The sequence below is a fragment of the Centroberyx gerrardi genome, chromosome 14 (genome assembly GCF_048128805.1).
Source record: "Centroberyx gerrardi isolate f3 chromosome 14, fCenGer3.hap1.cur.20231027, whole genome shotgun sequence".
Classification (NCBI taxonomy): Eukaryota; Metazoa; Chordata; class Actinopteri; order Beryciformes; family Berycidae; genus Centroberyx; species Centroberyx gerrardi.
The window spans coordinates 28,213,720-28,239,214 of record NC_136010.1 but is presented as its reverse complement, the minus strand read 5'-3'; the positions used below and the strand labels follow the sequence as shown (position 1 = coordinate 28,239,214).

General features: G+C 42.4%; 1 protein-coding gene across 1 annotated transcript in view; it reads left to right on the top strand.

Moving 5' to 3' along the window:
• nphp4 (nephronophthisis 4) overlaps positions 1–25,495 on the top strand; it is a 165,466-nt gene that overhangs the window by 22,678 nt on the left and 117,293 nt on the right. The window contains exons 5-6 of the mRNA XM_078288374.1: positions 4,663–4,812; positions 10,153–10,289. Of these exons, the coding sequence (XP_078144500.1) occupies positions 4,663–4,812; positions 10,153–10,289 (287 nt within the window). The remainder of the gene's footprint in view (positions 1–4,662; positions 4,813–10,152; positions 10,290–25,495) is intronic.

Sequence of the window (25,495 nt, the reverse complement as noted above, 5' to 3'; positions counted from 1 at the left end):
ATAAGCTCCTGGGCTTGATCTAAGCCGCTTCTTCTCAATGAACTGGGAGTGGAGGGGAAGGAGTAGAGAGAGGGGGGGAAAAGGGGAATGAGGGAGATAGAGGGCTGCTCTGGGGCCCTCTTAGGGTGATGAGAGGACAAACAGATGGTACATTGTGTTCACATTAGCATGTCTTAATCTGAAGCAATGCTGCCATGCATCAATTTATTGTGTATATGTTTGTGTGTGTGACAGAAAAGTTAGTCAGCACGAGCAGTGATAGCCACCATGGCTGAACAGACAAAGAAAAGAGAAACTCAAACTGCATCGACAGAAAATCCAAGCCCCCACACCGTTTGATTGACAGGTGATCTCTGGGAAGTGCGGTGCAGAAACACCACAGCAATGAGCGCTTGGCGCCAAAGACGGTGTCAAAAGAACGTTGCGGAGTACCACTTGAAGTCCTTTCACGTTTACCTAACTTGGCCGTAACACACCTCTTTTCAACTTCACCCCATCGGCATTCATCTTTATTACAGTCTCCTTTCCCACTCAACCTTCTCCCAAATCCGCAGCCTCTGTCTCCGTCTGATGCCGAGCCACTTTCTTGCATTCCCCCCCCCCCCTCTTCCTCGGTTTCACATCTCTTGCCAAGTCGCCGCTTGCCCCGACTCTGAGGTACCACGCCACTGCTGGGAGGAAATTTTTTGGGTAGTTTTCTAATCCATGCGCAGCATCTGAAACCCGAGCTCGATGCATAATGAATAACAAGAAATAAATGATGAAAAAGTTGCCGACACCTGGGCACCATCTGTGTCAAGCAAGTTGCATGAATGTTTGATTTTTCCCCCCTTCCTTTTTTTTACCCCCCCTGCTCCCTTCCTCCCCATCCTACATTTTCCTGAGTTTCACGGTGAGAAACGCCTTTTCAATGAAAGCCGGCGCCGCTGCTGAAAACAGAGTTGAAGCTGTGCTGCAACCTCAGAGATTTCCTCAAACCATGTTCCCTTTTGGCTTTGTGGTGCGTTTCAGCGCACATTTTAGCGGTAAGCAGGTTTTTTTTTGAAAGGGGGGGGTGGGTGGTGAAGTGAATTTTGATGAGGTAACTGTTAAAAGGTTTGGGCGGGATGAGTCATGGACAGGGAGGGGAGGAGAACAGAGGGATATACTCCCCATCATCTTCTTTCCTCTCAATCCCCTTTCATTGGCTTTGTAGGTAAAAGCACTGGCTCGGGCCTGCGACTGGTTGAAAAGCTGTCTGCAGCAGAAATGAAAGTAGATGCTACTCACACATGCTGTGATCTGATCAGCCTTTTCTATTATTAGGGGTCCAAGCACTGCAGGTGCTGGAACACTATTGTTTCTGTTAGGATTCTCCTTCTCCTTCTCCTTCTCCTTCTCCTTCTCCTTCTCCTTCTCCTTCTCCTTCCCTGCCTGAAAACAATCAGCACCTCAGAGTCCTAGAGCAATCGAATTTGGTGGATAGGTTTCAAATCTTCAAAAAACAATCAGCCAGATGGTGGCATTGTGACAAGCAACTTACCATTCTGGCCAAAAAGTCTGGAACGTAAGGCCTAGAATCAAAAATTTGCTCAGATTCCTTGGCAAAGACATATACATTGCACATACTGTTTTTTATTTCCACCATGATAGATTTTCCGCCCTTCTGAATTTTATGCAAAACCTCTTTTTCGCCATTTCTCCCACAAATTTGATCCTGTGTCCACAAAATTTTGCACACAGCATATGTGGACAGAATTTTGATATGATATTGACGATGAAGACATGCAAACAGGGAATGAGGCGTAATTCCCAAATGTTTGATCTTAGAGCAGCCAAATATGTTTGGGATGGGGCCCAGAAGTGTGTCAGACCACATTTAGTCATGCTCCAGTGCGCCACCATCAGGCCAACCTTGCAATAGCGCCTGTCATTTTTCCTACAAAGTTGGAACACACAGCATATTTCAACTGCCTACATCATGTTTGTATCACAGAATTTTGGTACTCGTAACTATTTGGCCGCCGGGACACACAAAAGACGTTGATGCCGAAGACACGCAAACAGGAAGGGATGCGTAATTCCTTAACGCCTAAATGTTCGACCAACCAAACTTCATATAAATGTTTGCGAAGGGCTAAAAAGTATGTCAAAGGTAAAACTATAGAGCATAAGTTTTCAAATGGCAATATGTCGGCATCATTTCACCTGCAGTTGCAGGACTTGCACCAAAATGTTCTATCTTTGCTCTGTCTCTTTATATAGAGCTTTTCCAAAATGATGAATCAAACTTCTATTGTCATTGTCAAATCATCTGGCCCATGGGCTTGGACCCGGCTATTATAATTATTATCATTATTATTATTGAAAGAATGACTTCCATACATAAAATGGGAAGAAGGGGTTACCTACTGTAACAGGACAGATCAGACAAGAGGGTAAAGTGAAGAAAAAAAACAAAAACAGAAAACCCCACACCTCCAGAACCCACAGTCTCAGCAGAATCAAAGCCCACATCCAAAGCTCATGGACAACAGGTCCTTTTTTCTCCCCTGTAACATTTCCCCATGCATTATTTCAAACATGTCCCTGTGCAATATTAAATACGATACAGTTTACCTGAAGTAGATTTAGCACATATAATTCATTTTCTTTCAAATCATACCATTCAACTGATCTCAAGGCGATCCATCTGCTCCCAAACTCACTGTGTTTTGTCTTGGTTGTGCTGTAATGTTGAAAAAGACTAAGAGTCTTCTCATTTGTAGTGATTCTGCGTTTCTTAAACCAATAGTATAATTGTGTTAGCAGTGGATTTGCCAATTTGCTTCAAGTCTCCAAACAATTCTACCATTAAATCTATTGAAAAACAATTTTCATGTCATATCATTTTTGTAACTGAATCCATAGTGAAGCTACCATGGGGCAATACCTGAGCAGATTGGTTTATTCTTTATAAAAAAAAGTTTGTAAAGCAGTCAGAACTGGAAAAAATGCATTAATATCAAAAGTTGCTGCATATATTGAAGCAAAAACGCTGCTGCATGGGTTAGAATGGGTTACATCCAGCAATTCCTCCCAACTGTGTGGGATGTTGTGTGGGACGGTTACTAACTTTAGTGACTCTAAATAGAAACGGTACATTTTATTAATATATATATATTTTTTTAAGCCAGGCATATTTTTCAATATGAGGTTGACAAAACCATATTCCCCTCTTATGACTCACAATTTCCTTTTATATTTGGAGGGTATTGCTGCAATAATTTGATTGAAGCTCTACTCGGAACAGACATTTCGGTAAAGCCAGCTCTGTATAAGATATTACCCTCTTTATTCCCTATGTTTCTAATAAATGTAATCATTTCAAAGTATGTTCTTGAAACTATAGGTTTATTGTCAATCAAAATGAGTTTAACTGAATAATGTGTATAATTTACAGGCTGTTTTAATTGTGGTCATGGTGCAACCTTGCAAAAGTGGACATGCTGTGTGTTGGGGATCGGCCAAAATGCTAATATTAACTTCCAGAGTTTCTCTTAACTCGGATAATACCGCTGCTTGTTTTGATGGCTGTCAAAGAATCCTTTGGTTCTCTGCCATGCTAAATCAAGTCAAATTTATTCATAAAGTGCTTTCAACAAAAACAGCCTCTTTACAAAGGGATTTAAAATAAAACACGTAAATACAGTTAAAAACACAGAGAGAGACAGAGAGAGAGAGTGAGTGCCTGTGTGTGTGTGTGTGTGTGTGTGTGTGTGTTTGTGCTAGGGGTGGAACAGTTTATAAAATCTTGGCACCGTTTTTGAATACCGCCCTCGGTTTCTTCAGCGCTACTGTTGTCATGCTAATATTTCATGTCCAGGATGGAAGCTACAATAAACTATCTTCACACCCCCTTTGTTTACTATGACAATTATGAACCAAAACACATCCCATCACTTAACCCTCTCAGACACGGCCACCAATTCACTGCTCTATAATGACTCACCTTCAGATTCATCACTGTCGTCTTGATGAAAGAGTCTGCGGGAGTGAATGGAGCGTCCTGTAATGATCGTCACTGTTGCCGCTGAAGGTGTAATTATTAAACCTGTCGGAATGAATGATTGCGGTGCTGCTCGCGCCTAGAGGAAGCCAACATACGTAGCGCATCAAATACCACTTTGCTTGGCTTCCAAACAGTCTCTTCGCTTTGTGCCGACGACAGGAATTGTGGGTCGACACCTGTCATCGGACACCCGTTTGAACGATGATGATGTCTACTCCATTGCTCATGTCTTGCACCTCATCTGTGGCGTGGTGCTTCGCTGGGAAGAGCGTGTTTTCCAAGCTGAATGGTTGTCATTTTGGTTCAGGCCCGGAGAGCGACGCCCCCAGCGTAATGGAACATTGCACCTAGGTCGCCGACAGCCAAATGGAATATTGAAAGATGGAAGTGTCTGTGTGTTGCGTGTCATGCTGTCGAGTGACATGCTGCTTTTGGAGAAATATTACCCTACATCGCACCAGGTAGATGGATGACATTTGTTTGGTTGGGGATGGCTGGGTGGGATACCTCCACATCCATCTTCAGAGTAGCAGAATGCCCGTTTGCCACAACATGCCTCAATGATATAAAAAAAGCAGGTGAGATAATGGAACGATGATTGTAACACAGTGTACCATGCTTGTTTTTTGCAGACGGCAATCTCCTGAAGACTATTGATGGAGCTCATTTGGACTGCGTGGTAAAAAGCCACCATGCGCTGCTTTCCATGACGCACCTCCTTCCAGAGAACGTCCTTGTGTCTGGGGATGAGAACATTCCCGGGCTGGCAGCTTCTCCAACAGGTAAAACTACCCTGCAGACTTTAAGCCACGATGTAGGCCCAGTTCAAATCCCGGTCCGGCTAGGAACATGTGGGGAAAGAGAATGAGCCTAGCATCAAGATTCCCTTGAGTATGATCCTTAACCAGTGTTGGAGGTAACTGTAAGCACATTACTTTTTCCTGTAACAAGGTAAAGTAAGGCATTACTGTTCCAATTGCAGTAATCACATAACAGTTACTGATCAACCAGATAGGTCGTCACTTGTGTTACATTCTTTAGCCTTTTTAGCTGCGACCACTCAATCTGTCGGGCGATCGGTTGGTCCCAAAAATTCCACAAAAGTTACTGCACATATGCCACTGTGGGACACAGCTATAAAGACGCTATGAGCCGGCTTGCTGCGTCGCTTTCACTGTAGAGACTGGAGTTCAAATCCCAGGTGAGTAAATTTAGCAAGCACCAAACTGATCGCATGGTATCATGGATTACGTGCTTGTTAACCTCTTTATTGGAGTAATATCTATGGAAAGATTCCTCTCCTCGTCCTATCCTGCCTTCAAGGCATGCCGGAAATATCAGAATTACGAGTAGAGTGCACATGAACGAGCCTGTAGTGGTAAATACAACTTGGAAAGTTGGAATTTAATGCTGCAGGCTCCATCTTTACTAAAAGCCTTACAAGACATATTTAGTGTGTGTCAGTACTTAGACCACTTCTGCTGGTAATGTGGGCTTAGGTCGACAATACTTACCAGCCCAATGAACGCAAGTAAGCCTAGTACAATCGTTTTAGGGTGTAACGTGTAGTGTAATGTGTAATTTATTACTTTTTTTCCAGTAACGACCTCAACACTGTCCTTAACCCCCTATTATGTCAGTGGAACTCCTCAGTTGACAATAGTAGAAGACTGTTGTTGTACTGGGCAGCTCCCAGGTGTGAATGTGTGGAACTGTATGAATGTGAAGCAGGGTGGGGCTGAAGAAGAACATGCATGCTCATCAGTCTTAACAGAAAAGAAGCGAGGTAAAAACTCACAAAACGGAAAAATGTGCGGACAATGAGACGGGAACAATACGAACAGAGATGAGACAGCACTTACTGAAAGCATCTTCCCACTAGGATCATCTATGTCAATTGGCTTAGCACTAAGATGTTTTGGGGCTATTATAAGATTATCTTCGTGGCCCACACTTTATAACTCCTATTCATCTACAGACTCACTCTGTGACTTTGGGAACCTTCCAGAAAATGTGTGTCTTTTTGTGTCTTGGAAGTCCAATATGGATAAAGTGCATAAAAATGGAAGCCTTATGGACCGGGCAAGAGCAGTTGTTTATTTTTTTTCATTCTTGACACTCTTGGATGGATATGAAAACGGTAAGAACTGCTAATCCGGAGGCTACATCTGTATGCATCTTCATCCTGACCCTTTCCACTCAGAAGCAGCCTGCCTACCATCTGTACACATCTATTTACACAGTACAATCTTTCTGAATGTGTTGTATAGTTGAAAAGACAATTCACTTGGCTGCTAAACTACCTAGTTATTTTTACATTGTACAACATCCAAGACAAGGTTTTGAAATGTAATGCAAAATGCCGTCTCACATTGATAGGAGTGTTTAACTGAGAGGCAACATCACCTCAGGGGGGCTTTTGAAAAATCCCATAGTGCAAGCTGGAGCTAATCCTCTCTTCCCCTGCTTCGCTCTCCAGTGCTGCAATTGAAAACAAATCAGAACGCGCTCGCTAATGTAAACATGCAAGGAGTCAGCTGCCTTCATTTGTGTCTCAATTGAAAGCGATAGAATCCAAAGGCATTTATTTTTACATGCCGTTCTCCCCCGCTGGCTTGTTGTATTAGGTCTATATTTTATCAGGCTTTCAAATTTACCTTTATGAGCGGTGTTGCCATTAGAGGTACGACGATACCAGTTTTTCAGAACCAAGTAGTGAGTACTTTATTAAGTGGATTGGCTGATTCGAGTACCAATCCGAGTACCACTCAATTAACTACACAATTCACCCAATTAACATTCATTCATGCGGCCTAATATGGGTGCATTATAAAACAAGGAACATGAACAAGTGCTTCATTTGATCAAAATATCCACTGGAAATTGTGTAACAATCCTCAGTCAAATATATGAAAGCAATACTACTAATCATCATTATCATCATAACAAAATAGAAAATGGGCAGAATGATCTTTTTCACAAATGATGACATTTTTAGCATTTTCATGTTGGTTCACCTGCCAGTGTCAAGCCAGCCAGGTTAAAAATATAATACCTTCTGGTCAAAATTTCAGAATAAAATCCATATTAATGAACAAATGTTGCAGTTCTTTGAGTAAGTAACTAAGTTAATATATTTAGGGGGCCTCTATAGTGAATTAAAATATAATTGTTTTTTGTTTTGTTTTCTCCTCTTCACATCATATATTTATACACAACATTACTTAATTATTATTTTTTCCCCCAACAGTGTCAGTGGTTCTGTATTATTCTAACTGTCTCTGGCTGGCTTGCAGTTACTCATGCTTGGCTGCTTCTCCTCTCCTCCACTCTCAACACTGCCAGACACCTTAACTTGGAACAGATGGCACTTTGCTTCACTGAGATCAAAGAATCGCCTCACTGCAGACAGTTTTCCTCCGCCGGAAAAGTATTTTATTGTACCAAAGCGCAGCTCATTAAAGTATCGGTATCAGGACAGCTTCAATTGTAAGTACTTGGGAGCTGGATCGGCACCAATTCCAATACTACAGATACTATTGGTGCACTTCTTGTCTCCATCCAACTGTCAAGCAGATTTTAAGCAAATTTTTCAAAATGTTGCATAAAAATAAACTGCAAATTAGATGGGTTGAATGGAATAAATAGGCTTCTTGAACGTAATGGAGCTATATCTGAATGAAACACATCCATGAGAAAAAGGGGAAGTCTTTGTGCTATGTCATTTATTTAACAAATATGTTTCCATCACTATTTATTGCATAATTTCTTACAACAAAACAAGATATTCTGCGAACAAAACAAATATTCTGCCTCAAGTGAGCGGAAAAATATCTCATATTTTGAGGGAATTTTATCTAAGTTTGCCATTTCCATTCATACATCATAATCATGTACATGAAGCGAAGACCTACTAAACCAGGTTAAACATAACATGAACCTAGCTCACCCCACCTTCTCCAGCACATAACATGACGAGGTATAATCTTATGTAAGACAGATCCATGATACACACTTGTCTTTCTCCGGTTGCTCAAAATAAGAACACACAGGACATTCAACATAGTGTTTAATAGTGGCCCTTTTTTGGGGGGGGACTATCAGAAGTTGAAAATGTCTGCAGTACTTAGAAAGTAAGTTTCTAAGGGGGGATGTAATGAAGTCTGACAGTGCAGAGCCATAATCATTGGGAGTCAGTGGGAGGTATGGTAGCGGGCTAATCCTCTTCATGTTCTGGGGCTGTGAGCAGCAGAGACCTAAGCTGCCTTTTAAGACCACAGTCACTGGCTTGATATTCACGCTGCATTCAGAGCAGTCCAACTCTGCGCTCCAGAGACAAGGGCCGCAATGAAACGCTTGATGGCTGCATTACTCTTTAAGAGATTACAATCACTCTGGCTATTTTCTCTCTGTTGTGTCTGAAAGGGGTGATTGTGGACTTTCCAGTGTGCCCGCTTCACAGGCGACGCCGCTCTATCCATCGGCTGAGGTGCTTTCTGAATCAATTCTGATTCAATTTGCGCCAAGTATCCAAATGGAAGCAGTTTTTTGGGTTGTTTGACACAAGTGCTAGCATCTCTCTCTGTGTCTTATGAATATTTCAGTGATGGGCATCGGGCAGCTCACCGCAAGCCAATGGAGCGATGATTCAGATGGCGTCGCTGGGTCTCACAGCAAACACAAATTCTAATTAAATACATTTACAATCAAAGAGCAAGGGGTGATCCACTAAACATTTGCTGCCAACGCAGGTGTTTCTTCACCCAACTCTTTTAGTAAGAGTGGTGCCATGAGAAAGTTTAGATTACAAAAATGAACGATTGAATACTTGATAGAGTATCTTTTGTGTGGGGAAAAAAGTATTAAATAAATAGGCTACAGTTTTGGTGAGACATTTGCACGTCTTCAAGAGCAGCAAAGAAGTACTTAATAGGCTTGGGCGGTATCTAAAATATCGTGATACTGTCCCGCCAAAATATCGCGATATAAGATATTATCACGGGGGGTGGAGGTCTTTTTTTGTTTGGTTTTTTTACCCGTTTCTTTTTTGGGGGGGGGGTTATATTTTTTTATTTCTACATCAAATTTCTAGGCTATAATAATAATAATTATTATAAACAGCCTATAAATATTCAATGACAATGAAAATATCGCGATATTCACGAAATATCGCAATATTCGATAATATCGAATATCGGCACAAGCCTAGTACTTAATGATATTTTCACTTCAGTATAAGCTTTATAGCTTTTAGTGCATACCTGTCAAATGCAACTAAAGCAGAGCAATCTAGATAGTAATGTTTTTGTCATCTTTTTGGGAGGTAATTTTACCTCTTACTGTCAGTAAAAAGAGCTGGAAAAAAAACCCTGAATCCTGGAGTTGAATAAACATTGCAGGTGCAGCGAACACTGGAAGTTGTCTCTGGAGTCCAGGGTGAGGCGAACATGCTAGAAAGTAAAACTGCTGTAGCGATGTGAAACAGCAGGTGTTTTGGGAAACCAGCCCTTTGGCACTGGAGTCGACACCGTTGTTTTACTGATATAGAAGTGTTGAGAAATTCAGCTCACATTTCAAGGTAAGTAAGAAACTGTGCAATGTGAAGCAATGTTACAGTAAGCTTACCACAGCTGAAGCGCCGAGCGAGTGGGCTTTCTATAAATACACACACACACACACACACACACACACACACACACACACACACACACACACACACACAAAATGGCTATAATGCTGCATATCAAACGGTGCATTTTCCACCTTACCTCTGTTTCTCAGGGTTCATGGTGTTTCTGGAAAAATGATAAATTCCTGATAAATTCTCCGGGGAAGTCGGGGAATTTTACAAATGGGTCACTTTATGGGAATATACCAGAATCTATTTACAACTTGTTTCACACATTCATTGCATTAGATGGTGGTTTTCAGCTGTTTTTCTCCACAGCAATCCCAACAGTGATGAAAGCAGACTGTTTACCCCTTTAGAACTTTTCTGAGCTGAAAAAACCCCCCAAAACATTAACAAATCAGGCAGGAATAAAAGTTTTAGGTCATGGACGCGCTCCGACTTAGTTATGGAAAATCATGGAAAAGAAACCCTGTTTTCTGTTTGTCTCCAGGAGATGCTCTGCTGAGGCCTCAGCTGCTCAAGATGCTGCCCTACACCCTGGACAGGCTGACCGTCTCCCTCCAGCCGTCCCTGGAGAAGTTCGAGAGCCAGCTACTGCAGCTGATCAATGCCGACTGCCACAACACGGTAAGGCCGGGCTCCCGTAACGTGCCGACAACCTTGACAGTCCACAGAAACCCGAGGCACGAAAACAGAGGAAAGGAACGGCCTCCTGGTCATAGCCATGTCCAATCAATGAGGTTTTTGCAAAGCCACACCTGATCCATATTCCTCATGCAGGGCTCTACAGTGTGAGCATTTAACTTGCTTGTACGCCTAAAAATAGCCGTGCAAGTACGAAAAATCAAGCGTGAGCACAGGGCAAAGGGAAATATTGAGACATGAAATACATGTGTTATACATATAATGCACAAACATAGGCAGTGATGACGGAGTAGTGTTTTTGGGGTTATTTTACACGTAAGACACAATCCTGATAACATTTCATCCTCTTTCAGGCAATTGTTCACTATCCTCCTCAAACTAAAAATGGCCAGGCAGCAGGCCATCCTGGGCAATGATGGCTTTGACACACCTCTGCCAAGATTATTTTCCCCCAGCCTGATATTTTCCTTTATCTCACTTTCCGTTACTCCAGTCCAGTCTGCAAGCACCAGCTCTTTTACAGCTGCCACTGCAATTTAAGGCACACCACCTCCCAAACTAAATGGGGCTTATCTATTCTCTTCTCTTTTTCTTGTCTACGGAGACCCGGACGGTTAACCATATTTGACAGGTGCGGCTATGCGCTGGCAATTATTTGTACAGTGGCATTGCGCGGGGCCCTATCTATTCACTTCAGCCTAAGTGAGATGTGTCTGTGGAAGGGATGAGAATTGATATGACAATGCTGTCACTCCTTATCTCCGTCCCGCTGCTCTTTGATACTATTGGGCTGGATTCTGCAACTTAAACTCAGGGGATTGAGTGTTTTAGAGTTTATTAAAGCTACTAGCAGTCGCATTTGGAACTTGATGACTTTGGCAATCCCTTGAGTCCCTTAGCGGAAGTGTTTTACATCACTGTCACAAAGGCAACTTGCCACTTACACCCCCCCGACCCCCCACCCCCCACCCCCCACCCTCCACAATACAAACTGAATAATTGAACTGGAATAAACTTGTGTAAGGAGGTGAATTGTTTTTTTTTTTTTGCTGGCGAATGTTTTAGTAACAATTAGATTCAACTATCAAAGCAGTTTTTTGCGTAACAAAAGTGGAATTTTTTAAGTTTGCCCGATGCTGACAGGCTATTATGACACTGAAAGACAGCTAACCTACCAGAGCGTAGCTGTATAGTAGAGAGGATCTGTTCTTCTTGACAATACATTGGTCAGTGATGTGGTTATCCTGATTATTCCAGGAGTATAGTAACACCTACAGCAACAGTTGATGCTGCACACCTAGCATCTAGACTTGTCTGTGTATTTGGTTCCATACAAAAAAGCAGAGCAATTCAAAGTGAGTCCTCTTTCTGTTTTGGTTGAGGCTCTATCTTTGTGCTATAAGTCAATCCTGCACATTTCATAGGGAATCATACCCAGGGACAAATAGAATAAACACACAGAGAGAGCAACACATAGAATTAAATTTTTCTACAGCTATTATACTATGCTATCAAAATGAATTTGAGAATGGTATATTGAGGTAAATATTCTACACGCAGGGGCTTTTAGCAGGGCAAATGTGGGCACTAGTCCCTCTGCACTTGGTGAGGTTTACAGTAAGCCCACATAAAACGGAATTACTGCTTAAACATGTTCTTTACTGCACTGCAGGTAGCTTTCCCCGGCTTTTAGACAGGCTTAGGTGGGAACTTTGCCAGGAGGGTGACTGGGATGGAGGAGTGAAGAGTCTCCACAGGCACACAGAAAACTTGGGAGTTAGGAGGCTATTAGAAAAGCGATTCTCAACCTTTTTCATATCAAGGACCCTTAATTTAGTGCCCATTAGAGCCACGGATTTGATTTTGTCTCTCGGACCCAAATCTGAGAATATTTTTATTGTTAGATATGATTTTGTCCAGAATTCCATGACTATCTGTATTGTAGGTAGAGAGATAACAGTGAAACTATCAAAATAGTCATTCTTCAATTCTACATTCTCTAGTTGTGTTAACTAGAGTAAATTAAATAATAAGTAATAAGTTTAACACTTCATCAATTTGCTGGGGACCCCCTGGACCCCCTGGAACCCCTCAAGGACCCCTGGTGGTCCCCGGACCCCACGTTGAGAACCACCATATTAGAAGACCGTGACGTTTTGTGCAAGGAAAAGCAACATTTGGAACTCAGAAGACTTAGTCCTAGGTGATATTGGTGCAAAAGGTTTGGCATTTAGAATTTTGACATTTTTCACAGTGTCTGTTTTGATCAGTGCCCAAAAGCAAAGAGATCCAGGTCGTCCTTTGTTATCTCTGCTTATTGACCTCAAAAGCTCGCGGTATGAATTGCCCGCGATCTTACAGCGCGACCTTACAGCGTTATTCATCTCCACAATCAGACGACAAAGCGCTGTATTAGCTGCGGGTCGCGTCCGTCAATAAGCGACCTCCCGAGTGCCGTGTGTGCTGGAACAGTTTGAAACTGTCAAAAAAAGACTTCGACCTGGAGGGACGTCTGAGGACAATCAAAGTATTACTGCTCGGTGTATAGTTCGATTCACGGGACTCGAACAACATGAATACACTGCACAATAGCTGCCAGTGCGTCATTCCATTCTCCCATTCTTGTCCCTGTGCCATACCGTGGCGGTCAACGTGAATCAAAAACGAAATGGGTAGATTTTTTTCATTGATGTCCCTCAAGGGATGCCGGCTCGCTCACTATTGTTGTTGCTCAGAGGACACTAACAGGAATGTCACTGGAAAGGTGAGCATGCATAATATCAGGATTGATTGGACGTTCACTTGGGACTGTAGTGGCCGTGGGTGCTGGTATTAATTTTATTACCCGTCGCGCTGACCCCCTGATTTCATTATACATGCGGCCGAGGTCTAATGAGGCGCAAGCAGCGGTTCGTTTTTGAAATACACTAGAAACGGGATCGGCCACGCTCAGGAGGAATTCCATAAAAACTTCCAAAAGTAGTAGCCTACTTTTGTACCGCTTCCTTTTCCGCTGCGAGGTAGGTGACGTGAGCATGAATCACTTTTCTCATTTTGGAGTTCACACTTTTTTTCCCCCTCATTCGTGAGATGTGCTTGAAGGTCTTCACAACCTGCCTAAGTTGTGCGGAGCAGTTAAGAACGCTCCAGATTGACTGAATATCTCTCGTGGAACTTCGGCGGCGTGACAACATTTTCGCGTCTGCGAGAGGTGTTAATGCATGCAAAAGTTGGCTTGATTGCAGCTTTTAATTAAACTGCGCGCGGGTGTGAGCGTGTGAGGGGGGAGAGAGATAGAACGAAAAAGCGAGCGTGCGTGATCTGCGTGTGACCTTTAAAAGTGTGACTCCAGCTGGATTGTCATCATCAAGCTTTATCTGAAGTGATGCTGACACCTCATCCGCCACCTCAGCCGCACTGTTGCGTAGATGCGTTTGTGTGTGTGTGCACGTGCTCGCGACTGTGCACGAGTGTGTTTGTGACCGCATGCCAGTGTGTCTGCGCTTAAACGGGTATAGAGGCAGACGTGGAGTGATAAAGAGACAGTGCGGCACGAGACAAATCCTTTATTCTGGTCTGACATATATCTTCCCATAATCTCCCCATAAGTTTGTCTATATATAGCCCAGCACACTATCACGGAATGTAGGCTTCTTTTGGCAGTCCTGTTTCCCATATATTACACAGACTGTGCCCTAGTTGATGTGCTTTTCATGTGAACTACCATAGCTTTATAGTGTACTTTAATGAGCACCATGCCAATTTGGAGTACTCTCTGAGCACTTCAGACCGACCCCGACCTCCAGCCGAAAAAACTAAAAACCATTTAACCTCGGGGCGTTCGCGTCTGCCTACCCTTCGTCTGAGCGAAGCCAGAAGCCGCGTCGCCTCCGACGACCCCGGCAACCCTTCGCCGCATCCCAAATGAAATCTATTACTCTTGATGAAAGGGCGCTGAAACGTTGTTGTCGGAAATTATGTAACATCTTGGCTCGCGATCAAAAGACCGGGGAGACAAGAAGGAGAAGAAGAGGCGGAGCAGATCAGGCGAGGACCAATGCCGCGCCGCAGGCAGAACAACATGCCTAAGGCTGATTTAATGAATGGAGAACAAGTCTCGCAACGGAACGCTCGAGGAAGTTTTCATTTGTCCTGAAAGAACGCAACTCAAAGCGGGACTGCCCCTATGGACGCGGTGCTATATAAAAGACAAAGGAGGGTGAACATTTCTGGAATAGACGGGATCTCTCACATTGCACTCTGAGGAGACTGGCTGCACCTTGACACGTGCCGGCCGAGCACCTTCACCTTATCATAATTAGGTCTGTAGGAGGAGTGGGATTCGATGCACCCGGCCCACATCACATATTCATGAAATGCGGGTCTTCACAGTGATCGACGATGGAATGATTAGACGAAATAGAGTGAAGTCGGGTGCGCAAGTTTAGTTATAGACCCCATAAGTCACACTAGATAGGGAGAATGCACAGCAGCCGAACGAGGAAAGATGAACTAAAGAAGCCTCGGAGTTGTTGAGTTTTTTTCTTTCTCTGATGTTTTTCCTCTGATGTAATCGTGTATAAAGAGAATGACCTTCAGGAGAAACTCAAAAAAACTTCATCAGTACATTGCAAGCTTTAATTGCATACTAAGATCTGACAGGTCCTTACATCTTCAAAACATATGTGTTTTATCACTCACATTACATCCTGTATAATGTTTACTTTGTTAAAGGGGAATACCACCGGATTGCAGCTTTGAAATATGACTTTCATATTTCATTGTTTCTCAACCTTTTCAGCTGAAAAATGAAGAAATGCCTATGTGTGACCCTCTGTTATAAGTGTAAACAGGCAGAATATTGAACTTGGATACCTAACCCTAACCCTTAAGGGTTTATCATTAAAAACGTAATAATACATTTCTATATTACAGTATGCATTTTTCAAGTTCCATAAATTATCTTATAACCCCAAAAGAATCATCTTTCACATTAGCATATCAGTTCTTTGGGTTAGGAGTTCTTTTGGAGCGTCACTGTCCTACATGATATGAATGACACACAGCGAGTTGACTGTAAGTTTAAAGTAGAACCGCCACCTTTAATTTGCACTGGGGATGCCGCGATCGATCGGCCAGCAATCGGAATCGGCCTCTTAAGAATATTCACTTAGGCTATACAAAAACAAAGACTGAAACGGATATATATCTTCGGAGGGTGTCTCCATTTATTTAACCCGACTCAACAACACAGGCAAGTGGCAGTCTGAGTCTTGTGCTTCGGTTATCTCACTAAATCATGTTGCGCTACCTAGAACGCACATGGTTTTGTTTACATAATGATCAAGTAAATATTGAGGTAGAAAAAAAGAAAATGTGGATACTTTTTAACCAGGACTCAATTTGATGGATGAAATGTATGTAAAATGGAAACTGTTAGACCTATAATAATGCTATACCAGCTGCTATAACAAAACAAAAAAACTATCGGTATGGCCGATCGGTATTGGCAGATATGGCTCATAGACGATCGGCAATCGGTGATCGGCGGCAAAAAACGTTATCGGGGCATCCCTAATTTGCACTATGCTTTATTATAAGTGGTGAGCCATTAAATAAGTATTTTTTTTGTTCATGGTCCTGCAATTTCAGGGTGCTCGAACGCATTTGAATAGATGAAGATAATATTCACACAGGCTCGTACTCGGCGTTGCCTGACTTAATTAATGTGCGCATGTTTCCTCAGGTAAGTCAAGAGATGTGCAGGGGAAAGCTATTCTTATTCAGACTCGGGCTTTTGAGGCTGCTTACCTTTTGTTTTTGGCAGTCCTTCCAAAATATTGAAATCAGCCATTTGCAGCATCTGCCTCCTGGGTTGCCAAGTTTTTGTCATCAGAAATTCTTTAGGCGATGTCCTTAATTCTAAGGGGCTGGATGGCTCCAGGCCATTGGCATTGCCCAGATGAAACAGAATGTAGATTTCACTGAAGATAAAGCACACATGTGCACATCTGAGTTTTTGATTAGTGTTGTGTACTGTTTTCTAATTTATGACTGTGGTGTATTTCATCGGCTTAAGCCTATCAGGGATTATTGGGTTAGATGTTTTGTTTTTTTACATTGTCCCTTAATAGGTTAGTGATATTCAACATTGCAATTGAGACTGTTGGAGCCTTTGATAGATGATGTAGGCCAATGCCAATCTATTGGCTTGCCTGGCTCGTTTCAGTTCAATACAACAGACAGGACAATACATTTAATCTGTTCCTATTGGGTTTTACAGTGATTCCCTTCCAGCTACCACTTGTCTGGATAGGCTTATACTATTATCAATATTTGGAGCAGGCGCGTAGGCACGCTTTGGCCAAGGCGGCCTGTGGCCAGCCAGTTTTTCATTATGCCAAACTACAATGTTATTACACTGAGGAAATTCACTGTTCATTCAACGGTGAAATTCAGTGGTGAAAAATCAACCTAATTTGATTTTATGGCCAACATTTTAATATTATTGCAGGCCACCCACAAATTCTATTTGGCCACTTAGTGATACAGTCCTGGCTATACCACTGATTTGGAGGCTAATTATTTGTAGATACAACTTTTGGCTTTTATAACTTTAGGCAGGCATCTAACCCAGAGCAATGGATTGACATAATATAACGAATGATGTTTGATAGATTATTAGTAGGCCAGGGATTGTCTGTCATTTGGATTGAATGAAAAAATCCTTGAAACGAAAATAATCACAAATCAACCAAATTGGCATATCCATAGTCACAGTGGGCAGCTTGTTTCAGAGTAGGGCCCATGATCGCACAAAAAGAAGCCTTTTTCATCCATTGGGGTTTGCTTGACGTACTTCAACTTCTCCCAAGAGCATTTACTATTGTGCATCCAAAAAGAACTGAAATGCAAGTGTGAATCAAGAAAATCTCAAGGCACACCTGTATTTTGGGGAAACCCTATCCCAACTGTGTTGCTGCCCAATGGATGCTTGGTACAAAAGTTGCTGTAAGTCTGAGGTCTGAAAGTAGTCAAAAATTGTATTCGTGCAATGAAGTCTGCAGTCTATAAACATCACCAAACTGCTGATATCTTACCAAAAAAGGCGCTGGAGCACACGGATCACTGGATGTAATTTGATTTAATAGGTGCTGCGTCTTCCTCAGACATCCTCAGTCCTTGCGTCTATTAAATCAAATTATAGCTAGTGATCCGTGTGCTCCAGTGCCTTCTTTGGGTAGATAGCCAGAGACTTCCACCTGCTGAGTTGTCCTGGTCTGAGGGCACCGGTCCCAAGCTGTGAAAATCTCTACTACTAATCTTACTTTCACATTATTTTTCCAGATTTGACTATGATTAGTTCTCAAATCATCATCTCTCATTATGAACCATCAGAAACTGCAAAAATGCCACGCAAGATTAAAGATCCCACTGGATGTTTAATCTTCTTTAGTATGATGCTGTCTCATGTCTGTGGCTGTCTTAACAAATCATCACGTATTATGACCTGGATGGGCGTAACTGACGCAGCAGCTCACTCAATATGTATCACCTCCTTTTGCGAGATTTACGAATACTAAGTTTTAAGACCTGTAACTAATTAGTGTGCGGTTAAGTTTGGACTCTTCTATCTATCTATCTATCTATCTATCTATGTCTTGTATCTTCATCTTGACACATCTTTGACACAAGCGTCCACCTATAGCAGCGTTAGGGGTTTCATTCCCATGGGAACCACCTGTATGAAGACATGCATGTAGTCACGGTGCTGCCACATGTGCTTTGGATGAAAGTGGCCACCGGTTGTCATGTGTTACGTTTAGAGAAAGCCGCTAGGAAATGGGAAGGGAAATATTTTAAAGCCGACAGTATCAGTCTATGTTTGACTTAATATTTTTGGTTGTGAACCGTGGGAGTGTTTCACCAGCAGAGCAACAGTGATTTATCAGCGGAAGCGCTGTGCCAGTTAAAATCTGTTAAGGAGTAGGGGAGTGGGAGGATGAGAGCGGCATGCTAATGATGCTGCCACTGTTTCCTGCCATGGATGACTCACCCTCAATATGGGGGAGCTAACATCTACTGTGTGGGCAGCAGCAGCACACACACACACACACACACATACATACACACACACACACACACACACATTTTGGATGCACACTAACAAAATTCAGGCACATACATGACTTTACTCCAACATCGAGGCATGCTATTATGCAAGCATGGCATGACTGGCAACACACACAAACATACACACGGAGATCACAAGTCCTCTTTGTTTGTTTGTTTGTTGCAAACACTTGCACACTCTCTCTTATACACACATTCACATACATGCACACATTTGCGCACACACACATACATACACACACACACACACATACACACACACTCACGCTCGCGCATGCACTCGCACACAAATATAAGTACAAGAACCCGCAAACACGAGCGTAGATAATCGGCAAATGAAAGAGAACGTCTCCCATTATATTGTCAAGATAACTAAGAAAAGATAATTAGCCCCTGAGTCACGGGAGCAATTAAATTATTTTGCTGATTACACATTTCAGTTGAACTCTGCTCCGCCGGCTCGGTGAGCACTGCTCCGTCTTCACACTTCAACGCTGACAAACTATCCCCTCAATGAGATCCCATTGATAGCAGTTTCATTCAAGTGTGGCTCAGTCATGTGCCATTTGAATCTCATTCTGTGCCATCTTACACGGGATATAGGGATGAGGGTTAGACCAACATGACGGGCCGAAGTTGGGCTTTTATTCAACATCAGTATCGCCGTTGCAATTTACTTTTTTGTGTGCACACACTCTGTTCCCTCAACCTGCCTCATCTACATGTACTTCAGTTAGTGATTTCCTACATTTCCCAGAATGCCTTTCAACAACCCCCAAAGACGGGGCGAGAACTTGTTGCTTTCAATCAAAGGTGGGTGTATAGGCAAATAAATATAGTTAGCTAGCCAACTAATTTATGAACATTTGGGTGTGTCTATGTCATGTTGTGTACATTAGGGCACCAAACATCAAAATGGGCCCAGAAATGCAACATTGACAATGTACATTGACAATAGTGTTTTGTCTTTAAAGTGTTTTAGAGCCCTCCTAAAATAATTTCATTAGTATCTGTTCAATGGCGAGTTTTAGTGCCTCATGGTCTAAATGTTGTTTCAGAGGCTTTTCCACCCTGACAAGAATAATATTCTGGTGGAAACACTGACTACTTGTCATTTCTGATGTGTTAGGATTCTTCTTCTTCTTTTTCTGCCCTAAAACAGTCTCTACCTCAGAGACTGTAAGTCCTAGAGCAGCCACATTTGGTGGATAGGTTTCAAATCTCGCCCACTACTACTTTTGGCTAATAACTCCTGAGCCGTAAGGTCTAGAATCAAAAGCTATTGAATATTGGTACAAAATATTGGCAGCTTCAATACCACAATCTTGGTATCAGTTTTCAAGCGCCCACATGGGTCATGATATTAGTATTGATCAGTGTCACATGGTAAGTCCTCTCATGACCGCTGTGTTAACCCCCCGGGGTCAAGACCCGTCCGCCGCCTCGCGCCTCACAACTTCCAGCCGAGCTATTAAAGCGAGCGTGCACTCTCACTTCATCTCCCGCCCTTCGAGCACAAAGAAATAACCTTCAGAAACCAATTTATCCCCCTCTAAAAAATCTACCCTCATTTTCCTCAAACCCGGATCACACAATGAGGCGGCTCTCCATTTCTCTCCCGGGCTGCTATTATTTCCAAATTCGCTCTAAATTACTTTCTTTTTCGGCTGTTCCGTGTATTTATTCGACTGACAATGTTCCCGGCGAAATCAATTTTGCTTACCAATATTTCATCCTCATCCGCACACACACACACACACACACTCCCTCCGCCAAAAGTCGGACCGGTAAATTGAATCCTAGAGAATCTATGTTGTTAATTTGTAACAATGACGACGCCGTTTTCAGGTGTGAATACTAATAAATAATCCTCCAAATCCATTTTTTTTTAAAATCCTGTTTTATTATTATTGTGGATTGTAATTCAGAGGGAAAAAACCTTCCTCTGTGCTGCTTCCAAGGTAATGCTATTCATATGGAGTGGATTCAAATACAAACCTCTTCAGCAAACATTATGCACTACAATCCTCGACAGAAATTGCCTGTATTTTCTGCAGGCTTTTTCCTCCCCGACGAGATAAGATATCTTTTTTTCCAGTAGAGTTATCTTTCGACTTGTTGGAGAGCACTTTATCCCCAACACCGATTTCAAAGGAATACGGCCTTTTTTTTCCCTCGAGATTGCAGACACATTAGAAATGTGGGTTTTTTGCAGCGTAAGAAGCATTCCTGTCGAGGCCTCAAGGCCATATCGGTATATAAGGTCGGCTTTGGCTCGCACTTGATGCACTGCGGACTAACAGCCGAGCGAGATAATGCCGGCTCAGATATATTTTCCTCCAGTTGCCTTTCTAGTTTCTTCTTCTGGCGGGGAACGGATGGTTAAGTGGAACGTTTAGTTTCCCTTTTACGACGCCCACACTGGGGCGACTCCTCTAATTGGGAGACAAAAAACTCTTCCTTTTGCAACACGCTGCTTTTGTTTACTCTGTTAACAAAGCTTTAAAACGAGCCGCCCTCCCAAAAACACGCAAATTAAAGTCTTGTTCCGCCTCCTCCTCGCTCTCGTTTAACGAGCCGAACACCTTTGGGCGTGTTTAACGGCTGGGATGAAGAACTTGCACTCTGTCTAATTCAGGTGTCAAGTGTACAGTGTGTAATCTCGGGAGGGCCCACGGACACTGGCTACTGCCTGGTGAAATGATTCGCGTAGATTTGGGGGGGAATATCACAAATGTGGCATGAAAGCAGGAACAATGGTGTGTGTGTGTGTAGGTGTGTGTGTAGGGGGGGTGAGGGAGAGACACGCCCGCGTTGCCCCCGTGCGCTCATCACTCAGACAAGTTCCTCTTCTTTCCTCACTGGAAATGGAGTATAATTTAACTTGGGGGCCATTTCATTGTTCCCTTTAAGCTTCTTAGCTCTAAAATATTCATATTTCAGGCGAGGGAGGAGGAAATCTGCGGTGGCAGTAGACAGAGGCGAGAGGGAGAGAAGAAAGAGGATAGCGAGCCAAAGAGGTAGAGAGAGAGAAACTGATGGAGTGAGAAAACAGGGGAAAGAAATAAATGAAGATGAGAGACTTGGAGGAGGAGGAGGAGGAGGAGGAGGAGGGGTACGGAGAGGGATGCAGGGAACAGAGAGCGCCACTTCTAACTGATGTTCCTCTTTTAGAAACACCCAAACAACTCTATCTCTCACTCTCTCCATGTCTCCGTCCCTCTTTCTTTCCCTCTTTCTCAATCACTTCATTACTGGCCTGTCCTACAAGAGACAATGCCGTCCTCCTGTCATATTTCCCCCAGCACTGGCTGCAGTGGAGGGAGAAAAAAAAAAGCAAAGACCAGACAGATTCTGGAGGAAAAAGACACAATCATAATTATAATCTGGATGTCACTGAAAGCAATTATTTGCGTCCATCTTGTCACGCTCGCCACTGCTGCTGTAACTCGTGCAAAGAGAGATTTTAAAACGAGTCACACGGCCTCAGTTAAGGCATAAAAATGGCAATTATGCATGGATTGGTCAGTTTATTATAACATTTTATGATCATAATATGACTTATGAGAATATTTTGATACTGCAGTTTCATAAAATATTCAAAAAAAAACAACTCTAAATACTACTTATTTTCTAAATGACATATTCCCTATATGCAACAACTTCACTTGGAGTTATGGCCACCAAATTTAACATGCTTAATAAAAAATAGCTGGTACTTTACAAAGGCTTTTTTTGACGTGCTTCGTCATTTGTACTTTGAGGTATTTCACATGAAAAATGAGTGAAACGTCTGAGATTTTCGCCATATTCACAGTATTTTGTATATAATTCATCAAAAACCAACATTTTTACAAATCCCTCTGTACATGACCAATTTCATCAGATTGAAAATGCGCATTTTGATGAAATATTAGGTTACAGTTATATGAATATGTTAGTAACAAAATAAATAAAAGTCATAACATGAACATATAAAGTTTCATTTTGATTGGATGAAAGGATTTTTTTTAACTGCCATAGTTAAGGAAAGATGATGGATGGATTTGTGCTGTTGCATTGTACGTCGACTGGTTTGCAGTATGTCGTTTTTTTTTCATCATTTTCTTTGGCAATTAATTATCATGCTTGTCATGATGCATGTGCGGTACATGCAGTTCAGCCTCGGATTTGAAACGTGTGATGGATATTACTGTGTGAGGGTACATCTTAGTCTTTTGGCACTGAGGCGCCAAGCGTAATTGAATGGACCCTTAGCCTGTGTGATCCAGCTGGAAGGCGGTTATGTAACACTCCCCAGCCAAATGACAGCGGAATGTCTTAAAACAGAAGATACATACACAGTAGGGATGGGACGATATATTGAAGTTCAATATATCGCGATACAAAAATGTGACAATGCGTATCGTGGAGCAGAAAAATGAATTTTATTCTGCTGTAGTAATCACAAAAGTTCGTCGAAATTATATTATTGTCACTTTGTAATCACATTTTTAAATTGTTGTTTACATTCTAGCAGCCAATGCCATCACTAGAAAGATTTGTGTCTCAGAAATAAACATAATTCTGTACAGTCAGACTTTGTTGACATTGAACTTTTATTTATTACATCGTATCGTGATTGTATTGAATCGTTAACCCCATATCGTGTATCGAATCATATCGTGAGATAAGCATATTGTCCCATCCCTAGAAAATACAACACAATACAGTACAATAATAATACAATAATCCTCCTATAAATAAGCAGAAACAAAACTTTGACAACATGCGTCGCAGCGGCCCTGCAGACCACGCCTGCTGGGTCTTAATTACGAAAACTTGGCATATTAACTTCCACTCTTCTTTCCGTCTCTCTCTGCCTTTCTTGCGTTGCCAGTATTGTGCGAGTCGGCGGTCCTCACGGCAGCCGAACCCTCTCCAGGGAGACACTCCCAGGTCTTAAGCAGAGAGCTTTCAGATGTTTAACATGGCTGTTTTCCCGCTGAGGACAAACATCCATCTGAAAACACTCGAGACGAGAGGCGATGCTTTGCTGGAGATATGTTTACTGTTTGAGAGAAAGGGAGATGGGAGGAGAGCATTTGGGGATACAATAGGGAGATGGGGTGGGTGGGTGGGGGGGTAGAAGACAATGGATGGCTGGTACAACGCGGCCGCCGCTTGTAAGCGAGAGAATGAGCGACGATGATGATGATGACAAGAGGAGGGGAGATAGTAGACGCTAGAAGGGCAGATGGAGAAAGGGAGAGGGATGGAGTCAGTCAGCGGAGAGGAGATGTAAAACGAAGAGAATAGCAGGAATGGTGTATGTGGGCTGTACAGTAGCCAGGCAGGCTCTGCTGCTGCCACCGCCGCCGCAATTTAAAAAACCAAAGCTCAATTGATATGCTAATTGGTTCGAGAAGGTGTGGGCGGATATGGAGACGGGGTTTAAGCAGTCGGAGCGACGGAGAGAGAGAGAACGACGAGAGAGGAGAGCCGGGAAAGAAAGAGAGAGAGAGTGGGAGGGAGAGATGTGAAGGAGGGAACGGACGGGGGGGGGGGGGGGGGTTACAGTCAATCACTGAGCACTTGTCAGTCAACAGTGCATTAGCGGCGGCAGCTACCTGGGAAACAACAGCTACTGTATGGCGAGAGTGCCTGTTCACACACTGATTCGTCCGTTAAACACTTGTTTCCAATTGGCTCATTTGCATGTAAATTTTGTACAGTAACTAATAATGGCTGCTTTAAAGTGTCTTATTATTTCCGTTTTTGAGGAAAACCAACTGGTCCCTGGTTATATAATTTGAGACGATTAATAGATTATTAATTCATTAGGGTTTGCATGTTCACCTCATTGCATGGCTAATTAAAATCAGAATGGTAATATATACAAGGCCACAAGTAAACAATGGGTCTTGTGTGTGCCTTTGTGGTCTGGACAAGTTGTTAGTGTTTTATCAGAGGGACTGAACTGCCAAGTGTTAATTCTCATTAGGGTTTGACCGATATAGGATTGCTGATATATTTTTGGATCAAAGCTGCCCATAGCCAGTATTCATCTCTAAATCTGACCATTTTCCTTCCAAAAAACAGCATAATAGGCCAATATCAGCCCAGTATATCAGCAACTGATACATCGGTCTAACTGTAATTCTTCTATAGAAAAGCTCTCAAGGCGTCAAGGTTAGTCATCTCGTCTTAAAAGGCTTGTGAGCTTCAGAATAGCATGGGCAGCAATGCAAGAGACAGTCAGTCAGTCCCATCAGGGCGCAGAAGTGACTGAAAGAGGGGGAGATGTCGGAACTGTGGGAGCGGCGTCCCATGATGCCGCGCTGCCGCTGGTGTCCCGGGGTTAGTGTTAAGGGATAATTGGACAAGCTGCCATTGAGTCTATTTAATAGCCACGCGAGAGATCCATATAGGAGACGCACTCGTCCTTACTCTTTGTTATATATAAGTGGACTCAGGTCTATATCACATTATATGAATATGGTATTCATTTAAATCCACTTCCAGTCACAAGATCATATGATAAAGCTAGGGTTAGACTGAAATATGGCAGTCAGTGTCGTTCCACCTTTGCCATATGATGCAGTTTGATTCATAACATATTGACTGTATAATGGATCAATACCATACTGGTTGTCTATGGGATTAACCTGAATTGATTCTAATACAGTATTTAGACTCCACACAACTCTGCATGAATATAATATTAATAATACATGAATTATATATTATTTGTCTTATTAATTTCCTGGGTTTAAATGGAGAGTTTTAGTGTCTTGTTGTCTAAATGCTGTTTCAGAGGCTTTTCCACCTTGACAAGAATAGAATTCTGGTGGAAATACTGAATTAAAAAATGTCAAAAATGGTCAAATTTAAAGACACAGAAAATTGACGCAAAATGCTGGCAGCTTCAATCCAAAAATGTCCATATTGGCCTTCAAAAATCCATATTGATTGAACCCTGAATTGAACCACAGACTGACAAAAATGCACTTTGAATCATCATTTGCTTCATGTCTTTGATTCAATACACTAGAAATGCGCTCCCTTCCTCATAT